At 45.6% G+C, this 19,726-nt stretch overlaps 1 protein-coding gene across 2 annotated transcripts in view; it reads left to right on the forward strand.

Annotated features, from left to right (window-relative positions):
- Nucleotides 1-19,726, forward strand: part of ABCA1 (ATP binding cassette subfamily A member 1) — a 91,555-nt gene that overhangs the window by 62,368 nt on the left and 9,461 nt on the right. Inside the window, exons 12-39 of one of the 2 annotated variants that reach the window (XM_032205299.1) lie at nucleotides 119-307; nucleotides 1,196-1,401; nucleotides 1,493-1,669; nucleotides 2,301-2,523; nucleotides 2,871-3,092; nucleotides 3,615-3,819; nucleotides 4,407-4,520; nucleotides 4,971-5,142; nucleotides 5,678-5,809; nucleotides 6,318-6,457; nucleotides 7,554-7,691; nucleotides 8,233-8,453; nucleotides 8,919-8,991; nucleotides 9,495-9,697; nucleotides 10,429-10,477; nucleotides 11,428-11,541; nucleotides 11,876-12,027; nucleotides 12,361-12,485; nucleotides 12,909-13,007; nucleotides 13,691-13,877; nucleotides 14,035-14,129; nucleotides 14,564-14,596; nucleotides 15,184-15,289; nucleotides 16,030-16,104; nucleotides 16,547-16,716; nucleotides 17,892-18,069; nucleotides 18,604-18,719; nucleotides 18,807-18,951. In XM_032205299.1, the coding sequence (XP_032061190.1) occupies nucleotides 119-307; nucleotides 1,196-1,401; nucleotides 1,493-1,669; nucleotides 2,301-2,523; nucleotides 2,871-3,092; nucleotides 3,615-3,819; nucleotides 4,407-4,520; nucleotides 4,971-5,142; nucleotides 5,678-5,809; nucleotides 6,318-6,457; nucleotides 7,554-7,691; nucleotides 8,233-8,453; nucleotides 8,919-8,991; nucleotides 9,495-9,697; nucleotides 10,429-10,477; nucleotides 11,428-11,541; nucleotides 11,876-12,027; nucleotides 12,361-12,485; nucleotides 12,909-13,007; nucleotides 13,691-13,877; nucleotides 14,035-14,129; nucleotides 14,564-14,596; nucleotides 15,184-15,289; nucleotides 16,030-16,104; nucleotides 16,547-16,716; nucleotides 17,892-18,069; nucleotides 18,604-18,719; nucleotides 18,807-18,951 (4,059 nt within the window). The remainder of the gene's footprint in view (nucleotides 1-118; nucleotides 308-1,195; nucleotides 1,402-1,492; nucleotides 1,670-2,300; nucleotides 2,524-2,870; nucleotides 3,093-3,614; nucleotides 3,820-4,406; nucleotides 4,521-4,970; nucleotides 5,143-5,677; nucleotides 5,810-6,317; nucleotides 6,458-7,553; nucleotides 7,692-8,232; nucleotides 8,454-8,918; nucleotides 8,992-9,494; nucleotides 9,698-10,428; nucleotides 10,478-11,427; nucleotides 11,542-11,875; nucleotides 12,028-12,360; nucleotides 12,486-12,908; nucleotides 13,008-13,690; nucleotides 13,878-14,034; nucleotides 14,130-14,563; nucleotides 14,597-15,183; nucleotides 15,290-16,029; nucleotides 16,105-16,546; nucleotides 16,717-17,891; nucleotides 18,070-18,603; nucleotides 18,720-18,806; nucleotides 18,952-19,726) is intronic. The other variant, XM_032205300.1, reaches the window with a different exon arrangement.

Here is a 19,726-nt window from a genome sequence, read left to right on the forward strand (position 1 = left end):
CATCAGTGCTTCCAGTGCATTTTTAAGTCATTTTTCCCAGTAATACTAATTTCCATGACAAGGGGGTGATCCAACAGCAATTCTCAACCTATTTCCTCTTTGATTAAAATATCCACAGACGCTGCTGAAAGGCAAAGCTCTCTGGGACCTGCACTTGCCAGCTTCCAACTGGACGGTGGAGGACGTTGCCCGCTTCCTCTCAAAGCATCCCGAGGAGGTTGAGACAGATAACGGGTCGGTGTACACCTGGATGGATGCCTTCAATGAGACAGACAGGGCTATTCAGACCATCTCCCGCTTCATGGAGGTGAGATCATGCTGTAGTGTGGGCAGGGAGCTGGGGGACAGTGGCGCCTTGGCCTCCACTCACGTGGTGGGGTGGTTCCTGGGAAGGGAAGATCAATCTTCTTCAGTCCCTGTTCCGTAAATTACCATGCTTTGGTGGGGCCAAGTGCAAAGTATGTTAGAAAACACTATTTATTCGGGAGTCTAAATATAGATGTGGGAACCTAACTGTAGGCCTTGTTCTTGAAGCTCCTGCTTTGGCCATTGCATGTGGTTTCCCACCCTGTTGTTACTGGACGACTGAAAGTGGCTGCTCACTGCAGCCATGTCGCAGCTCATATTTCTGTTTGGGGTTTTAGCTGAGGACAGCAGCAAAGCTAGCAGCTTCTTGAAGCTGAGAAAGATGAAGCAAATAATGGAACTTGTTCTACATGTTATGCACTTCTCTTGGCAGATGAGTGCAAACAGAAGCATGTCTTGGCCTTTTGGGGGCCTGGTCCAAAGCCTTTGTGAGTTATCCACAGATTTTTAGAGGCTTTCGGTCAGACCTAGCTTATTGGTAACAGCAAAAATAAAACCTCATCTATGAAAACTGATGCTTGTATGGAATCCTATAGCCACTACTGTAATGCTTCCTAACCTCTTGTACAGAAAATACCTTTGGGTTATCTGTCAGGGACACCTGTTTGACTTGCAGATAACCAGTAAGCTGGGAAAAAAAAAAAAAAAAAGACATCTCTAGCAACTTGCTGGGCTGCTGTGAGCCATTGCAGGATATTTCAGTGCTACAGCCTTTTCATGGGCCTGATATTAGTATTGTAGAGTTACCTCTTTTCTGTCCCTCCTGAACTTAAAGTGTGTTCTGGTTTGATCTGATCCCATAAACACTTCCAAAATTGTCCCTGTCTAGTGTGTCAACTTGGACAAACTGGAGCCTGTGGCCACAGAAGTCCGTCTTATAAACAAGTCCTTGCAGCTTCTGGATGAAAGGAGGTTCTGGGCTGGTATTGTCTTCACTGAAATAGCTCCTAACAGCACAGAGCTCCCTCAGCATGTGAAGTACAAGATACGGATGGACATTGACAACGTGGAAAGGACCAACAAGATCAAGGATGGGTGAGGCCTGGCATACTGCCTTTTACACAATTTTTTACTGGGGTTGAGCTGACTGAGGATTTCTAACAGAAACGTCTTGTTCCCTTGGCAGGTACTGGGATCCTGGTCCCCGTGCTGACCCCTTTGAGGACATGCGCTACGTTTGGGGAGGCTTTGCCTACCTGCAGGATGTGGTAGAACAGGCCATCATCAGGGTGCAAACAGGCACGGAGAAGAAGACAGGAGTTTATGTGCAGCAGATGCCCTATCCATGTTACGTGGATGACATGTATGTATACAGGCTGCTTCAAAAGCTCCCAGGAGCATTCTGTCTTAGGAGGCATGGGCTTTTCTCGCTCCTCAAACATGGCTTACTGTGTTCCTATTATCAGTGTGGGAGCAGATCTTGTCAGCCTCCCTACTCTCTGAATTAGGGCTGCTGTATGGAGCACTAAGGATTTAGGATATGTAATGACTTGTGGAACCCTTCCCAGATCTGCACAGGACTTCCACATGCAGAGTGGGAGGATGAAATAGGAAGAGCACATTCGTGAGATGTGCCAGTACCCCCAAACCTGATACAAGCAAAACTAGCACTGAGAAAAAAAGCAGAGACCTTAGCACAGGAGGGTGGAAGGAAGACAGTTCAGAGCAGTCCCCACAAAAAGCAGCTCTTTGAACCTGCTCTTCAGTTGAGTGAGAACTACAACGCCAGCTCCCACTCAGGGCTGGTGACGTGCTTTAGACCCATCAGCCTCACCTTGTGGTGAGACACTGACACTATGTCATGGTTTACACTTGGGCTGCTTTGTGCAGTGAAGCCCTAGCCATCGCCATGCTCTGCTAACCATTGGGTGGTACCCAAAGTCACACTAATGTTTCTCACTTTGTTCTTCTGTCCCTTTTCTTCCTGCTCTTAGATTTCTGCGTGTCATGAGCCGCTCCATGCCTCTCTTCATGACTCTAGCTTGGATCTACTCAGTGGCTGTGATAATTAAGGGCATCGTGTATGAGAAGGAAGCCCGGCTGAAGGAGACAATGAGGATTATGGGCCTTGACAATGGCATCCTTTGGCTAAGTTGGTTCATTAGCAGCCTCATTCCTCTCCTGATGAGTGCAGGTCTGCTGGTGCTGATCCTCAAGGTGAGCCCACTGGTTCGGTCTGTGACAGCAGAATCCAGAGCTTTGATGTGTAGTGGCCTGAACTGGCACATCGAGAAGGAGGTAGTGGTTGTTGACTGATCTTTGGGAGCAGGGTTTTGGAATTAAAACAGAGATGATTTGCTGAAAACTGCAGGGTGTGCTGTGATAGGTTCAGTGCCCTTGAAAATGCACCTCTGGTAGCATCTCACTTCAGGGAATACTGCTGTGCAAATTGCAGCCAGCCCAGTGTCCCCGTCCCCTCAGCAGCATTGCTGAGAATCTCGTTTTACTAGAGCCATTTTAGAGAGCCCTTGCAAAGTTTGATGTGCCTGTTTTTCACTTTCCAGATGGGGAATCTGCTACCTTACAGCGACCCAAGTGTGGTGTTTGTTTTCCTCTCGATCTTCGCTGTTGTGACCATTCTCCAATGCTTCCTCATCAGCACCGTGTTCTCCAGGGCCAACCTGGCAGCTGCGTGTGGGGGTATTGTGTATTTCACACTGTACCTTCCCTATGTGCTGTGTGTTGCCTGGCAGGACTACGTCAGCTTCTCACTCAAGATCTTTGCGGTAAGTCTCAAGGATACTGCAGCACTCTAGCTGGACAGTGATAATTAGCGGGGAGGGGGCAATGAGAGGATAATTTTCCAGCGTAAGAAGCTACTAGGGCTGAGCTTTTGTTGGCTTTGGTAGGAGTAATTTAGCTACATGAAGCTCGTTTCATCTTTTTATTCTGTGGTGCTGTACCACCAGATAGGCAGGGCTGTAGGAACCATTTGACTTTCTCCTCACCTGCCTGGAGAAGGTGGCCTAATGGTGTCTTCCCTCATATTAAAGTCCACAGAATAATGGAAGGAACAGGGAAGCAAACTTTTTCTGGGTGGTGGTCCAGCAGAGATTTCAGGCTTTACTTACTTGAACAAAACAAAAAAGGAGTCTGCCAGTCCCTCTAGTGATTCTAGTGATGCTCCTTGGACTAATTTTTTCCTGTAAGGTCTCCAAACTAGGTTGCTTTAGCCTTGCACTAACAGTGAGCTGCCCAGAACTGAGTAGTTGTGAAAAACTTTGTGTGTTCATGCCTCCCATTTGCAGAGCCTGTTGTCTCCAGTAGCCTTTGGCTTTGGTTGTGAGTACTTCGCACTGTTTGAAGAGCAGGGAGTTGGTGTTCAATGGGACAACTTCTTTGAGAGCCCACTAGAAGAAGATGGCTTTAGCATCACCACATCTGCCGTCATGATGTTGTTTGACACGTTCCTGTATGGGGTCATGACCTGGTACATTGAGTCTGTCTTCCCAGGTGAGGTCTGCTTCTGAGTGAGGGTCATACCTTCACGCTTTCACATGGATCCTCTTGCCTTACTCCTTTGACAAGGTGCAAAATGGGCCTATTTTTAAGCAGAGCTGCAGAAAAGTCATGGAGGAAAACTCCATACCAGCATTACAGGGAGGCTGTTGTGGCTATTATCAGTGTCTGTTTCCCAGTACAGAGGCAGTGCCCCATTGTGGTGCTGGTTAAGATAGCCCCAAAAGCTTTGGTGCATTTCAACTGTTCCCTTCTCTGAACTGCTAATTCCATAAACCATGCCATAGGAGGCATTGAGAATATCAGACCACATGTGGATGCTTAATGCCTTCCAGCATAGGACCTCTAACCCTAAAATGGAATTTTGGAAAAGAGATTGTTCTCATCCTGAAGACTGTCAGTGTCTTCATCAGTAAATATCTCCTTAGTCCTGCCTAACCTAGAGGCTTACTACGGGGGTAAAATACTTGCCTTCATGTTATGAAAGCTAGCTTGGGAAAATGGTCTGCTGCAGTTGGGCTCATGTAAATTTATTTATTTATTTATTTATTTATTTATTTATTTATTTACCCACTCTTTAGGCCAGTATGGAATTCCCAGGCCCTGGTACTTTCCTTTCACAAAGTCATATTGGTTTGGCGAAGAACAACAGGACAGGCAGCCCCTTCATCCTGACCAGAAGGGGCCTTCAGAAGGTAAGTGTTGGAAATAAAGGAGCCCGTCTGCAGTGCAGTGTTGGGGTCTCCCTCTTTGAAAGCAGAGCTCACGGGCAGCAGGACTGCGTGGCTGAAGTGAAATTGGTCTTCCATTTGTTCTCAGTTTGGGTACACTCATCAGCTGTGTGTATCTAGGTAAACCCAAGGTAATTAGCCAGGTGGATACTGAAGCCTCAAAGTTGAGAATTTCTCTCATTTTTGCTGACCCTGGTGACACTGGAGATTTCTAACCTCCAGATGAAGCCAAGAGAGTGAAGAGAGCTAAAGGGCAATCTCTATGGAAGGTTCCTGTAACTAGGAAAGAAATGTAGCCAGTTAATTGTATTGCTCATTTCTCCATGGATCTCCACAAATTTGGAGGAATGTGTTGTTCGTTAGAGTTCTCACACAGTTAAATAATCTGTCTCTACTTTGCTGTTTTCCTTCCAGTTTGCAAGGAGGAAGAGCCTGTGCATCTGAGCCTTGGTGTTTCCATCCAGAACCTGATAAAGGTTTATCGTGATGGCAAGAAAGTTGCTGTAGATGGTCTCACACTGAACTTCTATGAAGGGCAGATCACATCCTTTCTGGGACATAATGGAGCAGGGAAAACCACTACCATGTAAGATCAACATAATACTTTTGGGAAGTGGGGGAAGTGGCTCTGAATGCTACTGTACCTATCAATATGGTGCAGGTACAACTGCAGTGGGGCTCTGCTGATGATGCTCTGCTGATTTCAGTTGAGCTTTGTTTATTTACTCCAGCTGCCTCAGAAGATGCACAGATAAAGGGGACTGAAACTGGAGGGAGTTCAGACTGCGACTGAATGCATCTGCTGGCAGGCAGCATATTTTTAGTAATCCCATTTGTGATTCTGACTTATCAGGATAAGGAAATGAGTTGAGCTTGAAAGGATGGGAAGCTTTTAGAGGAAAAGATATTTCCTTCAAGCAATGTCATGTGGGTGTGCTTTGATCACTGTGTTAAAACCACTGGAGCCAATTCTTCATCCATTAGTGAGATGTTTGTCAGACTACTTCCCTAATGCAGGATTTCCCAAGGGCTTTCACCTGCTCTTCATTGATCCATCCTAGCATATACAGCAGCCACTTACTAGTGGTAGAACCTGCATATCTGTTTTGTTTGTTCTTCAGGTCCATCTTGACTGGCTTGTTCCCTCCAACCTCGGGCACTGCCTTCATCCTGGGCAAAGATATCCGCTCCGAGCTCAGCACCATCAGGCAAAACTTGGGTGTCTGTCCACAACACAATGTGCTGTTTGACTTGTGAGTAGCATCCATGAGATGCAGGGCTGTTGTTATCCAACTGGTATTTGGGTTCCTTCTGAGACACTAGTGTGCTTCCAGCTGGGATGGATGTATCTTCAGCTGTGGGGAGGGTGACTGACAGCAGGGTGGTGTGAGAGTGGTAGAAGGACATTCTGTTCATTAGTGTGTTCATGCATGTTTATGTATTATCAACAAGAGCCTACACTTTCATCTTTGTCCTCTTTCTGAGGAAATCTGCTACACTAAACTTACTGAGCCTACTGGTTTGGGGTGTTAAGCACTGCCAAGCTCCTCTAAAGGAGGATTATTTGCATTGTGGCTGAACAGTCACACTCTGAAATCAGGTCTGAGCTGAGCACACCCAATCTGTAGCTGCTGTCTAAAACCTCAGCCTTAAGAGATGTTTTCCCTAGCAGACAAATGCGCTTGCTGTAACACTAAATGCAAAGGATGTATGCCAGCGTGGTGCTCTCAGCTGTGCCCTGAGTTTGTTCTTGTTCCCCAGGCTCACTGTGGAGGAGCACATCTGGTTCTATGCTCGGCTCAAAGGGCTGCCGGAGAAGCAGGTGAAAGAGGAAATGGAGCAGATGGCAATGGATGTTGGTTTGCCTCACAAACTGAAAGCCAGGACAAGCAAACTCTCTGGTAGGTTCAGCAGCTTGTACATTTCTGAGTAGCTCCCTCAGCCCTCCCTCTCAGCAGAGCTTGGCAGAGGCTGCATCACAGATCTCGTCTGGATCTTCCAGTTAAGGCTGGATCCTCTGCAGGCTACCATACAACTTGACACTTAAAAAATTAGGTATTTACTAAGTACCTAATCATCTAAATTAGGAAGCATAATGATCTTACAGTATTTCATGCTGATACCATAAAAAGTCAATCACTTTCTATGAATATCCTGTACTTGCTTCCATCATGACACAGGCATCCACTCTAGCCATGGAATTTGCATACCTGTGATAAAGCTACGTGTGATATTTGTTTTCCAAGTGCTTACTAGTATGTTTGGGCTTTATGGGGTTAGGTGAGGGTGGTTCAGACCATAACCTAACCTCCAAGTCATGTGGTGTTTGTGAACAGCACATGCACTTTTTATATCAACTTCTGCTACTTCAGTTGACATCCTGGAGTGTCCTTCCATTTTGTTCCAGAATGCCAGGATTCCTGTGTCATTCTGTACCAGATACTTGGGGACTGAGACTGCTTTGTCTCAGTCAACATGTTCACAGACTGCACATTTGTCCTTGGAAAGGGAGTGTAGATGGCCTCAGGTTGGCTTCACTGAGAAGAGTGTAACAGAAGAGAGGTTGACGAGTATATAATAATTCCTCACTGCTGTCTCTGATGCACTTACACAGGAGCGAGTCTCTTGGGGACCTCCTGCTGTAGTTCAGGCTTCTAAAGACCTGTGCTCCATATCCTCAAACACAGTTAGGCCTCCAAGCAGGAAATTTGCTACTGCTGATGTAGCAAAAATACACGTAATTCACTTATAGAGGGGGTTGCAAGATGTGGTTTGCTGTAGAAGAAGAATTGGGCAGCGCTGGGGGAAAACCATCCCAATGAATTATCCCCTGTCCTGCAGTTTATGGGACCCTGAAGGCCTGAAACACTAGCAGCACTGTCTTCTCAGTATTCAATTCTGCTTTCTCTTGGAGAGCTCAGTTTCCACTGTGCTGCGTTTGTTGTTCTCCTGCTCTCTGTGTCAGCCTGAATTCCTCTTTCTTGTTGTGCCTGTCAGGTGGCATGCAGAGGAAGCTCTCAGTTGCCTTAGCCTTTGTGGGTGGCTCCAAGGTTGTCATTCTGGATGAACCCACGGCTGGGGTGGATCCTTATTCCCGCAGAGGGATATGGGAACTGCTTCTGAAGTATCGGCAAGGTATGTGGTCTTTTTCTGTACTCCCAATGAAATCTGTCATGTGAAGCAAAAGAAAATCTCTGATTCGTGACTGTTCCCAAAATAGAAACGTGTCTTTGCAACGCTATTGTTGCCTGCACTGAGGAAGGAACAAAGAGCATGTGGGACAAGCGTGTTCTGATCTTTCACCTGTCCTCATTTCTCATCCCATTCATGTCAGAGCTCATGAACAAAACCCCTTGATGTATTGTGAGAACAGTAAAGCCAGAAATTCACCCTTTTCTTGCAGCAGTGTCCTGTTGTAGTGCAGCCATGCTTGTTGACGTGAAATTAACCCACTTCAGCTAAGCAGGGCAATGGTGTGTAGAGAATGGAGAGAATATAACTGTGACAGCAATTGTGAACCTTTTCCATACTGCTATCCTTGTGCAAACGAGCTTCAACCTGGGTCACAAACCTCCTATGCAACTTCATATTAAAACCCAGATGATCATGGCCTTTCTTGTTTTGCAAGCTTGGGTATGGTTGTTTTATGCCAGTGTCTTCCTTTGCTTTCTTGCAGGCCGCACTATCATTCTCTCCACACACCACATGGATGAGGCAGACATTCTGGGCGACCGGATTGCCATCATTTCTCATGGCAAGCTCTGCTGCGTTGGCTCTTCTCTCTTCCTGAAGAACCAGTTGGGAACAGGCTATTACTTGACCCTGGTCAAGAAGGATGTGGATTCTTCTCTGAGCTCCTGTCGAAACAGCAGCAGCACAGTGTCCTATCTGAAAAAGGTACAACTGACCATTCCTGCTTATGTTCTTTCTTCCTGCATGAAATTTTAGGCTTACAGCATTTGAGATTTTACATGACAGAATATATTGAAGAAAAACCCCTTATTCTTAAAAAGAAGGGTTGCTTGCTTTCGTAGGTGCCATGGCAGACAACTACAGCTATTTAAATTGTTGCATGGGATATATGCCTCTAATAGAGTTTATTTCAACACCAGTGTTTCCAAAGCTGATTGGAGAGAGACAAGATAGATGAAATGCACCCTTCTGTAATACTTAAATTGACTGATGTGACTTCTTGCTTGTATTTTATCCCTTTGCAGTAGTATGTCACCTTTACTTTGACTCTTCTGTGGAATATCTAGCATGATGCAGCATCTGTTTGGAATTATAAAGAGTGTAGCGTCTACGTAGGCCCCTTTTCTAACTAAACATTGCTTAATGGTTGTCTTTTCTTTTTGTGACTAGGATGACAGTGTCTCCCAGAGCAGCTCCGATGCTGGCCTTGGCAGTGACCATGAAAGCGACACCTTGACAATAGGTGAGGCTCGGGAAAAGAGTATATAACATTCAGTCCCAGTGCTAACATTGCTCATCCTTTGACCTTGAAAAACTGCCTTAAATTTGTGTCTCTGTGTAGCTACAGTCTTGGGACAGTTATCAAGTTCACAGACACAGCATTTTTAAATCCATAAATACAGGAACATTTTCCTCCTGTGAGCCACTTCGAGTTCATGTTGTCTTGAGATTTAATAGCTAAAGGTGACATAGTTGCTAGGGCTGTTAGCAATATGACTTGCAAGGCTGCTGGTAGCACGTAACAGATCGCTCACATTCTACAAATAAAAGGAATAACCAGACTTAGGTCCAAGTCTTTGCTAAAAATAAATGGAAGTCAGATTTTCCTTGGAAATGAGCTGCTTTCCAGAGAAGTCCCATATTCCTTCCTTTGCTTCTGACAGGATTATTTTAGGCTGAGCTGATTTTTCTGCATAATGAACAAAGTCAAAAGATGAATACTACCTTTTTCATTGGTTCTTCTAGATGTGTCTGCAATTTCAAATCTCATTACAAAACATGTTCCTGAGGCCAGACTGGTGGAGGACATTGGCCATGAGTTAACCTATGTCTTGCCATACAAAGCTGCTAAAGAGGGAGCTTTTGTGGAGCTGTTCCATGAGATTGATGACCGTCTCTCTGACCTCGGCATTTCCAGCTATGGCATTTCTGAAACTACCCTGGAGGAGGTGAGTGAGCTAAACCTTCTTTTTTGACTTAAACCACGGAAGTGAATTAGTGAATTATGTCAGAAACAAGGGCAAGGCAGTCTTGTCTCCACTTCCAGTAAATAGTTGCCTGTTTATTGTGGAGCAAGCAGTTCTGTCCTCCTCTCCAAAATGGATTTTATTCTGTACCATTAAAGTATTTGTGATAAAAATGGAAATGTAATACAGGCAAGCTAGGTCCTTTGTACTCAGTTGCACTTCACTGAGATGTCTGTCATGTAAAGTTTGGCCCCAAATTGGCTTCTAATGACTGTGTAAATACCTTTGAGGTGTTTTTAGGGATGCTTTGTGCTGCACTTAACCGGAAACATGCATTTTCAGTACTGGAGGTTGTTGTTTACAGAAACCCTACGGCCATATGCCCGTGTCAGGGTTTGGGGGCTGATCCTTGTGATTGTGTTCTGATACATTTAGTACCAAGGTATTTCACTCAGACATAGGAAATGATGTTCATTTAAGACATACTGAGAACTGATGTTGTAAAGGTGAAACAACTGCAGTGTTGTTACAGCCTGTGCTTCTGGGGAAGCTAAGAGAAAGTCCATGCTTGAGTCACCCAGCGGATAGAGCCTATATCCTCTGTTCTCATGATACGAATGTCAGTCTTAGGCTCTGTCATGGCATTTCCTGAAGGAGTCCCCACAATATTGCATCCCTTCTAATTTTCACTGACACTTACCATTGCCTTTCAGATATTCCTCAAAGTGGCTGATGATAGTGGTGTGGATGCAGAAACCTCAGGTGAGTGTAGTTGTCTCCTACAGCGTTGAGGGAGACTTCAGGGAGGGGTATACCCTGTATGTGTTGTTTAAGAACATGTCTGACAGAGCCTAGATATTTCAGGAGTAATGTTTCAGTGCAGGGCTTAGCTTCCTGGGGATGAAATGATGCAGTGGATATATCAAACGAGGAGTGTTGCTGTTCTCAGTTGTTAGCCTTGGACAGGTGGGTGACCTTTGTGTATGGCAATGTGTCCAGCTATACAGTGACATGTGCCCAGGTGTGATTGCCTCTATTTCAGGCTGAAGCGGAGCTCTTCTGTGGTGAGAGCTTTCATGACCTAAAGTAGCTGTTCTTAGTATGCTTAAAGTCTGCTTGTTTACTGTTACTTTCTGTCTACTCAGTAACAGCACAGTCATTTTGGAAAAGTGCAGTTTCAAGTTTCTGACTGTGTTGTGACTTTGAGTGACACTGCTGTCTACTCTGAGGAGTAGGAAGAACTTTTGACAGGGTCACAGTACCCTCTGACTTCCTCTTTCTCTTTTCCTGAGAGCAGCTCACTGAACTAAATGTTTGTGGCAGTGTTTCCTGATAAACTAATGCTAGCAAATTGTGCTTAGTGTCATGTGCATATTAAACAAGAATTTTCTCTTGGTGAGAACAGCCTGCAGTTTCTAGGGCTTAGTGAAAAATTTAAAAAAATAATAAAAATAAAAAAATAAAAAAATTAGATGTCCAGTGCACTGGAAGAAGCTTCTAGGACAGCACACACGGAATAGTGCATAAACCATATGACCTTGCAGAGTGACAGTCATGGTTTTAGGTTTTTCTGTACTGGAATCACTCCAACTCAGCTCCTCGGTTTACAGATGGGCATCACGTAAAATGAAAACAATACTGCTTTGCTTTCTCTGGTGCTAACTGGAGATCAATGGAAGCAGTTCAGCTAACCGTAACTGCATTATTTTCAGATGGGACATTGCCAGCCAGAAGGAACAGGCGTGCGTTTGGAGACAGACAGAGCTGCCTTCGTCCATTTACAGAAGACGATGCATTTGACCCTAATGATTCAGACATAGATCCAGGTATTGAGGGTTCCCAAGCCTGTTTTCTTCTTGTGGACACTCTTTCACATTATAAATATTGCAGATTACAAGGCTGAGAGTACCAAAGGGTTAGTGGCTTATTTGCCTTTAGTAGGCATTGCAGTATCCATTGCCTGTTCCAACCTCCTGTCAAGGCTCAAGGAGATACAGCTATAAATGAATTCTTGTGAATTTCTGTTGCTTCTTCAACCTGTTGCTCTCTTTTCTTTGTGAGTGAGTAACTGGTCCAGCCATCACCTTGTTTCTCCAGCACAGAATTGGCCAGGGTATATTTTTGTGAGCTTGTAATTAATTGTTTCTTGCTTCTTGCCAGCAGAATCCAGAGAGACAGACCTTCTCAGTGGCATGGATGGGAAAGGCTCCTACCAGATGAAGGGCTGGAAGCTGTCCCAGCAGCAGTTCGTGGCTCTGTTGTGGAAGAGGCTGCTTATTGCCAAGCGAAGCCGGAAAGGCTTCTTCGCTCAGGTGAGCAAAAGGGGGCTTGTGCAAGTGAAAGGAGGTAGAGGATAACCAAGTGGTTACCACGTATTCTTGCACAGGAATTCTTACAAATGAGATTCAAATCCAAATTATACCTTAAGAGAAGCAAGTGGGGTCTGAGTCCTCTGTATGCCACGTGAGTGACATGATTCCATGTCAGGATAGGCCTTGTCTTGGTATCGAGAGAAGCCATGGTAATTTACAAAGACCTTCCTGGGAAACTTTGAAAAAAAGTCTTGATCCATTGACTCACCTGGAGCTGATGATGCCACTGGAACATTCACTTTAAAAATGCTCACTCTTTCTTTGCAATTTCAGATTGTGCTGCCAGCTGTCTTTGTGTGTATTGCTCTCATGTTCAGCCTGATCGTTCCTCCCTTTGGGAAGTACCCCAGCCTGGAATTGCAACCCTGGATGTACGATGAGCAGTATACTTTTATTAGGTATGTTCTTTGTGGCACAGAAATAGTGCTAAATCCTAAAATTGTTTTATTCTCTGCTAACTTAAGTTACCGAGTACTGAATTCCTTACTGTATAGTTTAAATTTGCTTTCTGTGGTTAGCTCAGAAGTAAATTTGAAGGGAATGCTGGTGTTTCCTTTTTGGACCTTTAACTGCCATCCTTAACTACTAGCAAGGCCATATCCATTTCTGAACGGTGTTATGACCAGTAATGCTGTGCAGAAAAATAAATGTAGACCAGAAGTGTGTTTGTGCTCCTAGGCCAAGTGTTTTTCAAAGGGAAACCTCCACCCATATCCTTTTCCTGAGCTTTGTCACTGTGTTCTCAGCCTTACTCCACCGCTGTTTTTGCTGCGTGTGTGTTAACCCACTGACCCGGTGGTGTTTGTCTTCTCTATCCATAGCAATGATGCTCCAGAAGATGCAGGCACTCAGAGGCTTTTGGATGCCCTTCTCAATAAGCCTGGCTTTGGGACACGCTGTATGCAAGGACACTCCATCCCGTAAGTAGAACTCAGTGCTGGGAAGGGGAAGCCCAGCCCTGGTTTCTGGTCACTCGGTAGATTTAGTCAGCTTCAGGGAATGATACTTACACATGGCCAGGGCAGGATTTAAACCAAAAGGGTTGTAATTACATTAACATTTTAACGCTCAGGACCTTCTAGAAAGTGCCAGCACCTGGCATAGTAAGGGAGCAGGGTCTGGATGCAAGTCCTCACTGACAGAGCTGGAAAGGAGACTGTTGTCTCTCCCTCAAGTTACTGTTCAGTTCTGAACCAAAAAAATAAAAGGACCTAGTTATAGAATCACAGACTGGTTTGGCTTGGAAGCAGCCTTAAAGTTCATCTAATTCCAGCACCCCTGCAATTGGCAGGATCACCTTCTACTCTTGACTGTACCTATTCCCACAATCCTAAGTTTCCAGCTGCACTAAAAAAATCCAGGTTAGCACCCCCACAAACACCAGCAGACAGGATGGAGAGCCAAGCAGCACTGATGGTATTTCCTAACTCTGCTACTGTCTTGCTGCATGGCCTTGGGCAAATCACTGAAGATCCGGGCCACTTGTGTAGAAAGGATATACAGAGTCCAGTTGGTTTTGTGCCTAGGCAGGAAGAGCTGCAGCTCATCTTCACTGGATGATGGGAAAGGGGGTGACGGTTGCCTTACCTCTGTCCTGACACAGAGACACTCCTTGCACCGTGGGGCAGACGGAATGGACCACTGCTGCAGTCCCAGAGTCAGTCCTGGACATCTTGAAAGGCAACTGGAGCATGGAGAACCCTTCCCCATCGTGCGAGTGCAGCAATGAGAAGATCAAGAAGATGCTGCCTGTATGTCCCCCTGGTGCAGGCGGGCTGCCACCCCCACAGGTAGGAGGGAGTTGAGGGGTCCTGCAGTGTGGGATGGTCCTAGAGAGCGGAGTGGCTGGGTGTGATTAATACTTTATACTGTACTGAACAAAATTTATCTGATTTGGCACTTGCATTTTCTAATGGATATTCATCTGTGTTTCCCCGGTGACACCAGCGAGAACAAGACACTGCTGATATCCTCCAGAATCTGACAGGCCGCAATATTTCAGACTATCTAGTGAAGACCTACGCGCAGATCATTGGAAAAAGGTAGCTGTTAACATGCCCTGTCCCTTACCTCCCCACCAAACACACTGTGCTGTCAGCGGGATGCTTCACAGCTCAGCCAAATAGGTCTTGGCAACCCAAACTCTTAGCTCCTCTGACTGTCCTGATCCACAGTTCAGGTGTTTCTGCTTTATAGTGATGCCATGGCAGTTCTGGGGCAGGGAGGCAGGCATGTCCTGAGCCTTGAGGGTAAAGTAATGGGAAGGACGGGGTGCAAACCCCAGGAGTTTTACCAGAGAGGAGTGGTGGGACATGGAATCATAGAATGGTTTGGGTTGGAAGGGACCTTAAAGATCATATGCCAGATGTGAGGGTGTATTGCACCCTTTTCCCTGGCTGTGTGCCTGAAGCACTGGTAGGGGTTGTCTCCTCTTTTTCCATGTATATCTCATGTGCTTTCTTTTCTGTCTCTGCAGCTTAAAGAATAAGATCTGGGTGAATGAGTTCAGGTGAGTTTGTACATTTTCTCTAGTTTGTTTGTTTCCACTGCCCCCTGTGCATTGTGTTGAGCAAGGTTCTCAGGACAGCTCCACCCCGTTTCATAGTTTATTGTGCGTGGCTCTTAACTGCCAAGTGTCCCAGGAACACTTCAAAGGATACAGCTGGGACAACCCCAGAACACACTGCTGGAAAACCTGCCTGGTTTATATGGAGAGCAGTCCTGGCTTGTAGGGATTGACAGGATCAGCCAATACTGTCTCACAGGAGGTGCTGTTTTTGCAAGCAAGAAAAACAGAGGAATGTCCTGCTCTGCCTGCACAGGCAGCAGAGGACAGCTGCATTCATTAAACACAGTCTATGTCTTTACAAACAGCACACTGTAGTCATAAACTGGTAATTTAACCCCAGACATAAGGGGTGGAAGACATCAGGGCTAAGTAGCAATGTGGAAGGGTCAAAGTTTGCCCTTCATGTAAGAGTGGGGACACGTGCCTTGGTTGTAGTGCAAGAAAATGAGACATCTGGGAAAGAAGAAGTGATGTTTTCTGGAGGTGTGTAGTCAGATGTGTGCTTCACTCTCCATCTGTACCCCCAGGTATGGTGGCTTTTCCTTGGGAGCCAGCAGTTCCCTCATGCTTCCTCCAAGCCATGAAGTCACTGATGCCATTAAGCAGGTGAAGAAAATCTTGGAGCTAGCGCAGGTGAGTAGCTGTCTCCCATAAACCCAGATTGTGTTCATGTGACAGAGTTCTGTTATTTGAGAGATGGCTTGGAAAGTGTAAAGTGAGAATAGTTTGTGTGTTAGCTTTCCAGTGGCTTCTCCCCATCACCTCTCAGCTGGGGTTTTCCAGGCTGGTATTGGGCAGCAGCAGAAGGCTTGGAAATGCACTCATCTGACACTTGCACAGCCCTCATTGCTGATGCAGGTTCTACCCAACACCATCTGCAAGTCAATGGGGATTACAGCCACCTCTGAGTGCTGTGTGGCAGGGCAGAGCAGGCTGCCTCAGGGACTTAACAAGCTTCTGTAAAACCTCACTTAAGTTCTTCTATGCCAAGTCCGTCCTGGCTCAGAAGAGAACTTGGTCCACTGCTTTCTTCTGAGACTGCCTCTGGGCTGTGGTGTCACTGAAGATTTTCTGCAACCCTGATTTAATACTTGTCACTGGGTAGAAAAAAAAAAAAAAAAACACACAAAAAAAAAACCAACAACAACTACAACAAAACAGGCCTAAGGCTGATCTCTCTTATTGGTAGGACTGCAGAAGGGAAAAGAGTGAGGGGAAAGCTACACTTTCTAACCTTCTTACCACCTCTGTCTCAGAGGATACAGTCTGCAGACTAGAAAGAAAACTGCCAGAGCCATGAAAAACCTAGGGTGACCCCCAGAGTCCAAGATGTAAGAAAAGAGGGGAAGTAACTCTCTCTTTGCTGTTTGCAGGGGAGTTCTGGAGATCGATTTCTCAACAGCTTGGCAAGTTTCATGAAAGGCCTGGATACAAAGAACAACGTGAAGGTAAATCAAGCATCCTCACTGCTGTGCCTGCTGCTTGAAGCTCTGGTAACCAGGAGTTATTTTCAGTTAGCAAAGCCTCAGCAGTTTGCCTTGGACAACTATGCAGCCTAGAGCTCTCTGCATTTAAATCATTTGCTAGTGGAGAAGATGCAGGTTATATTCTTACAGTTTTCACTGAAATCTGTTTGTCCCTGTTCAGGCCTAAGGCTCAGAACGAGTTCTGTGCTGAATCAGTGGCTTGGTTTCAAGGCACATGCTCTTGCTTCCAGCAGCCTCTAATGGTTATTGGTCAAACTGTATGTCTGGTCCCTGAGCAAGCTGGCTGGAAAAAGAAAGAAATTGCATACCCTCAACATAGGAAGGGACATTCTGCAGGGCTCAGGAGTCTGTTCCGTGGCTGATACACTTGGTGCCTTTCTGATGCTGATGTGGTCTCTTGCAGGTGTGGTTCAACAACAAGGGCTGGCATGCCATTGCCTCCTTCCTAAATGTGATCAACAATGCCATCCTTCGGGCCAACCTGCAGCAAGGCAAAAACCCTAGTGCTTACGGGATCACTGCCTTCAATCACCCACTCAACCTCACCAAGCAGCAGCTCTCTGAAGTGGCTCTGTAAGTCCTAATGTGAATATAAATGGGTTTGGGATCATCAACTGCTGATTACTGGAAGCTGACAACGTGTGCAGTGCTGTAGCATCATTGATGGGCAGTCAGTGGCTTGTGGCAATGAGGTTCTACTATGCTTCCCCTAATTTTCTGTGGTCTGGGCAGGGTAGTTGAACCCCTCACCTCTCAAGGAAGGTGAATAACCTGCACACAAGAGACAGCAGTGGTTTTGTAAGGGTTCCATAAGTCACTTACTCTCTTTCTGTAGCTGGTGTAAATAGTGTAAAAAGAACCTGTCACCACTGTTTCCACACTGTTATGTTCTCAAAGCTTCAGTGGTTTATCTCCAAAGTGTGATAGATCCTCCCTAGACAGCTGCATATGTGGAGGTCACAGAATGAAAGGGAACATCTTTGTTATATGAAGGTAGTTCCTTATTCCTCAGTGCTATGCAAGCTTTTTGTGTGTAGTTCCTTGAAGTTGTAACTTCTAAAAAACAATGAAATCCTCTGTTCCACTGCTGCTTGGGGAATTTCAACAGTGTAACTGCCCCTTTCCTTTCTCAGCCATATCCAGAAGGTGACTTGCCATGCATATGGTCATTCATTAGTCCCAAAGTGCCACCACTTGACAAATCGATAGATCCTGTTCAGTTTTGCCCACTGTCTCAGCCTGGTGGGCATGCAGTAATGCACAGGGCTTACTCAGTATCACTGAGGCATTGATGAGTTCACAAGCTGAATCAGGAGTCATAAGCTGTATGCAGATACATCTGTCAAATCTTAAGAGCACAGCGATGGCAGGTGACAGTCAGAGATACCTTTCTTTGGACTTAAAAAAACAAAAGCAAAAAAATCCCAACCCCAGTAAGTGCATTAAGTGAGAAACAAAGTTACATAGGGTGATGGTGAGGAAAGCATAAAGTAGGCTATGGTGCTGAAGTTACCAACTTGTCTCCAGGTTTTCGTGCTGTCTTTGAGGTGCTTACAAGCTGTACAGACTCCTTTGATCATACAACCCTGTAGTTAACATGTCCTGGTGTGGTAATCCTTTACCCTGCAAAACAAGGGCAGCAGAAGGAGAACCAGTTTCTGTGCTGCCCTGCATGAGCTGCCTAACCTCATCTCAAGGAAGCCAGTACCAACATACAAACACTTTGCTTTCTTTCTTTTTTTGTCCAGGATGACCACCTCTGTGGATGTCCTAGTCTCCATCTGTGTGATCTTTGCCATGTCCTTTGTTCCTGCCAGCTTTGTGGTCTTCCTCATCCAGGAACGTGTCAGCAAGGCTAAGCACTTGCAATTCATCAGTGGTGTGAAGCCTGTGATCTACTGGCTGGCCAACTTTGTCTGGGATATGGTAAGGGCTGAACCGTGCTTTGTGACTGTGCTTAATTTGTCCTCGATCCTGTGTTTACAGGGTGTCCACTGAAATGTAAAATGTAGCTGGGGCCAGTGGGCACAACATTAGTTCAGTGGACAGCTGTGACTTCTGCCTTTACACTCTTGGGACTATGTTGAGACAAAGAACACTGAACAGAAGATAGGAAGACAACCATAAGCTCCAGCATTGGTATTTTTAATGTCACTTTAAAATACTTGCCCCAGAATGTTTGTTTGCCACTTGTTCTGCTTATTCACATCAGGCTTTTCAACCCATGGTGTCCAGAACCCCTGAGAGACTATTAACTGCTTCAAGGGGGGGCAAGAAATGTAAATGCATATGTACTACACTGCATCTCACACATTTGACACTTCTAAGAGTCTCCCATTGCAAGTGGCCTTGGGAACACTACAGGATGTTGAAAATCATTGGTTCAGAGCAGAAAGACACCTTCATTTTTGTCATCTAGAAACAAATCTAAAGCTGTTTTTTTTTTTTTTCACCTTCCAGTGCAACTACATTGTTCCAGCCACGCTAGTCATCATCATCTTCATCTGCTTCCAGCAGAAATCATATGTATCCTCCTCCAACTTGCCTGTACTGGCTCTTCTTCTGCTTCTCTATGGGTAAGGGATTTCTCCTCAGAATAATGACTAGAAAGGAACTTAGATTTGAAAGATCCTTATCTAATGTTGCTGCCTTTCCTCTTGCAGGTGGTCTATCACCCCTCTCATGTATCCAGCCTCCTTTGTGTTCAAAATCCCCAGCACCGCATACGTTGTGCTGACTAGTGTGAACCTCTTCATTGGCATCAATGGCAGCGTGGCCACCTTTGTCCTGGAGCTCTTCACCAACAATGTAAGTCTCCCCAGAAGCTCCTTAGCAGGGGTTTAAACGTGGGCATTTCCTATGTTTAAAAGGAATTTCCTGCATGTTGCCCCTACTCACTTACTGTCTACTAGAGGCCGTTTCAAGCACTCAGTTTGGTTTTGCCTCCAGTGGTAAATGTCCCTCTGACTGCACTGTGAATTTATGCACCTCACTTAAGTTTTTCCAGAGCCAGACACCTCCTGGGGAAGATGCAATTTTCCCTCAACACCAGACATCTTAGCAGGCCCTGTGTCACATATTGGTGGGAAGTACTCCTTGAGGGAAAGGACCCTGTGGGATTAACCTGTTGATGGTACCACTGCCTGTGGTACATTTGCACTGCCTGTGGGTCCTTGATGGTGGTCCCTTTTGTCACAAGGCCTATTTTAGCTCAGTAAAGGCATGGACTTGCTTGAAGATAAGTGCCTGGCAGAACAGAAACCTCTCTAGAAGCTGCTGTCAGTCAGACCTGTGGGTTAACACAAATGGAAAACAGCAAAGGCAAAGGACTACAGCATCCAATATTGACTGGGGAGCGGCTACCCACAGCCACTTGAGACAACCAGGCTGTTCAACCACACACGTCCTGTCTCCAAAACCTGTAGCCTTTCTGTATGTTGCTGTTTGCAGGCACTGCCTTTTAGCATTACCTGTGAGCATTTGGAGAAATCTGTCCTTGGTATAGTTTGCTGGTGTTAATAGCATCTTGAGCAAAGAAAGAACAACATTGACTGTCCAGAGGAGCCCTGGAACTGGCTCTTGG

Source organism: Aythya fuligula, chromosome Z, assembly GCF_009819795.1.
Source record: "Aythya fuligula isolate bAytFul2 chromosome Z, bAytFul2.pri, whole genome shotgun sequence".
NCBI lineage: Eukaryota > Metazoa > Chordata > Aves > Anseriformes > Anatidae > Aythya > Aythya fuligula.